At 43.3% G+C, this 2,244-nt stretch overlaps 1 protein-coding gene across 1 annotated transcript; it reads right to left on the reverse strand.

The window, feature by feature from the left end:
• Positions 1–677: 677 nt before the first annotated feature.
• Positions 678–1,622, reverse strand: LOC128907534 (olfactory receptor 10R2-like). Its single transcript, XM_054196535.1, has one exon. It carries the CDS (start codon positions 1,614–1,616, stop codon positions 678–680), a length of 939 nt encoding a protein of 312 aa, XP_054052510.1. The 5' UTR covers positions 1,617–1,622.
• Between the last annotated feature and the right edge of the window lie 622 nt (positions 1,623–2,244).

The raw sequence follows: 2,244 nt of genomic DNA on the forward strand, positions 1-2,244 counted from the left end.
AGAGGAGAGGCCATCATCAGCTGGGCTGAAGGAGACTCATTCTTCATTGAACAGCTCGACACCTGTCGGCCGTAAAGACAAGACAGTTCTTCTTCTTCCCTCTATCGGGTGGTACAAAATGAGGAACCAAATAATGTTCTTCAGGACCGCACTGGTGATGTGAAGGCCTGTCAAGACTGACAGTTGTGCAAAGGAGCGCGTGTCAGGAGGTACCCTGCTTCAGAAATAGGGTGCTGGGCCAGGTGACCCCCAGAGGTCCCTTCCAGTCTGACTTCTTCTATGAGACTGTGTGTGCAGAAATTATCTCTGGCTCTGAAGTGAAAGCCAATGTGGGGACAAAAAGGGATAATAAATGCTGTGGAGCTCTCTTACAGACTCAAGTATTCAAACGTTGTAGGTACCATGCTAACCCTTTACTCTTCAGTATATCTCAATGGTCTTTTCAGCTCTCTTACTGGCTCAAAGCAGTAAGCAATGTAGCTGGCAGTGAGTGGTGGCTGCAGCTCAGCTTTTAGTAATGCAATTTGTCCTGTTACATATTATCATAAGATTACCCGGGTTGACACACAGCATTATTCCAAATTGAGGGATACCCTCCTTTTTCAGTGCCAAAGTACGAAAGCAGCCATCTACCTAAGGGGAGAGCCCATTCACAGCAGCACTTGAAGAAGCTTCCTTCACCTCATCCATGTGCTCAATTTTTTCCCCAGGCCTTTCCGAAAGGCCAAGTGCACACCCTTGTTCCTCAGGCTATAAACCATGGGGTTCAGCAAGGGAGTCACCACAGTGTAAGTGACAGAAATCAGAGTGTCCTCCTGTAGGGAATAGGTGGATTTGGGCCTCAAATAAATGATGGAGGCACACCCAAAGTGCACAAAAACCACAGTGAGATGGGAGGCACAGGTGGAAAAGGCTTTATGTTTCCCCTCAGTGGAGGGGATCTTGAGGATGGTGTTGAAGATCAAAAGGTACGAGAGAAGAATCAACAAGAATGAGCCAAACACCACCACAATACAAAAAACAAAAATTACTGTCTCAATTCCATTATTTTCTGTGCAAGCTGCCTGAATGACAGGAGTCATGTCACAGAAGAAGTGTTTAATTTCCTTCCCTCCACAGAAAGGCAATGTGAATATAAAGTAGGTAACTATCAAGGACAAGGTGAAGCCAGTTACCGCTGCAAAGGCCACTAGGTGACTACAGACTCTGTCGCTCATGAGGACTTTGTAATGTAAAGGTTTACATATAGCCACACAGCGGTCATACCCCATTGCTGTTAGAAGCATACAGTTAGTGCCTCCAAAGCCAATGAAGAAAAACATCTGAACAGCACATCCAGTGAAAGAAATGGCCTTTTCCTCTGTTATTAGATTTACCAGCATCTTGGGAATGACAGCCAATGTGTAGCAAGTTTCTGAAAAAGAGAGAATGGAAAGGAAAAAATACATAGGGACGTGAAGATGACGATGAAGCCTGATGATTGTCATTAGCAGGATATTTCCAGTGAGGGTGGCCAGGTATGTCAGGAAAAAAAAGACAAATAATGGAATCTGCAATTCTGGAAACTCTGAAAATCCAATCAAGATGAACTCCATCACTTTGCTTTCATTCATCATAAAGCTTCTGATCTAGAAAGAGATCACAGACAAAAAGAAATCTGACATGAATGGTGAAAGAAGTAACAAAACCGCTTCCCCTTCATAATCCCCAAAGCACAATGTAACAGCACGGAGTAGTCCTCTGGCAGAAATGGGCAGTATTTCCACAATGAAGAAATAATAACAGGAAGCAAGAGAACTTTATTTCCTTTCAAGTTCCCTGCTTCTTTGCAAGCTCTCCCTTCAGGTTAGGAATATTACTGAATGCAGTGCAATAAAGCATTTCTTTGCTGTTCCTTCAGTATGAGGTGAAATGGTAGGAAACCCAGCAAGCCTTTCAACACGGGAGCCATTTCTTTCTATGGTTCACTCTTCAAAAGCTCGTAATGTCAGATAGAACAAGCCACTGATTCGTTCAGTGTCACTCTTAGTGCCATTAGTGCCATATATTAACACATCTAAACACATTTTAATGTTTTAAGTAAAACCTGACTGTAATTAACAGCTTCATCCCAATGCAGAGTGAACTATGGGGAAAGGCAGAATCAGGGAACTGTTGCTTTCAAACCAATAGTTGTATAAGTGAGAGAAACAGGGCTGAATCCTTCATCATTGACACTAGTTGCACTGTTCTAGAAATCACTGG

This window comes from Rissa tridactyla, chromosome 1 (assembly GCF_028500815.1).
Source record: "Rissa tridactyla isolate bRisTri1 chromosome 1, bRisTri1.patW.cur.20221130, whole genome shotgun sequence".
In the NCBI taxonomy this organism is placed as follows: Eukaryota; Metazoa; Chordata; class Aves; order Charadriiformes; family Laridae; genus Rissa; species Rissa tridactyla.